This window comes from Penaeus monodon, chromosome 33 (genome assembly GCF_015228065.2).
Source record: "Penaeus monodon isolate SGIC_2016 chromosome 33, NSTDA_Pmon_1, whole genome shotgun sequence".
NCBI classification, from domain to species: domain Eukaryota; kingdom Metazoa; phylum Arthropoda; class Malacostraca; order Decapoda; family Penaeidae; genus Penaeus; species Penaeus monodon.
Window position 1 is genome coordinate 8,167,897 of NC_051418.1, and position 801 is coordinate 8,168,697.

Below are 801 nucleotides of genomic sequence, written 5' to 3' on the forward strand. Positions count from 1 at the left end.
GTTTGTCGTACAAAAGTTGGATATTCTTTGATTTTGTCATTTGTTTTTCACAAATGACTTTTTGACATGAAGAATATCAATCATTTGTACTCATTATTATTATGACATTCAGGATAAGATATATTAGTAATTTGATAAACATGTAGGGCCAGGTTAATGGTATGTTTACACATTTTGCTGTAATTTACTAACTACACAACAAAGTTAGGCTAGAATTATATTATCAGTTTTGTTTTAAGTTTAGGTTATGTTGTTACAGTATTCCGATTTTGGACAGTGATCATAATTTGACAAAGAAAATATGTTTTGATGGCCTTTTTGGGTAATTCATTGTAAATTTTCATATTTAGGTTTACAGCTATGTTGAAGAGGAAGCCTATAATGTGTATACTTCATGGCATGCACATAGAGATGAAAATACAATGCTTGTTGGAGGAAGCCTTGGGGATTTGGTTCAGGTCAGTAATGTGGATTTTGTCTTAGAGAGCACTTTACTGCTTATATCTTAACTTTTGCTGCTGCTTCTACCTCTAATTGAGTATGAATATGAAAAGACAGCTCCAATTAGAAAAAAAAATCTACTTTTTTAACTTTTACTGTAGGTTGATGTTCGTGACTGTAACAGCAACCCAGTGGAGTACAAGGTACATAATGGCAAAACAGTCAAATTGGTGACCGTGCATCCAACACAGAGTCATTATGTTGCAACATCATCAAGAGATGGGTAAGGATCTTTTTATCATTGTATGATTGGTTACTTGATACTAATACTCATACCTTTTTCTATCCACTGTAGTTATT

General features: G+C 32.5%; 1 protein-coding gene across 1 annotated transcript in view; it reads left to right on the forward strand.

Moving 5' to 3' along the window:
• The window catches only part of LOC119593977 (WD repeat-containing protein 76-like), a gene marked incomplete in the record, with an annotated part of 16,767 nt that overhangs the window by 10,917 nt on the left and 5,049 nt on the right, over positions 1–801 (forward strand). The window contains 2 exon segments of the mRNA XM_037942998.1: positions 351–458; positions 603–724. Coding sequence (XP_037798926.1) covers positions 351–458; positions 603–724 — 230 coding nt within the window.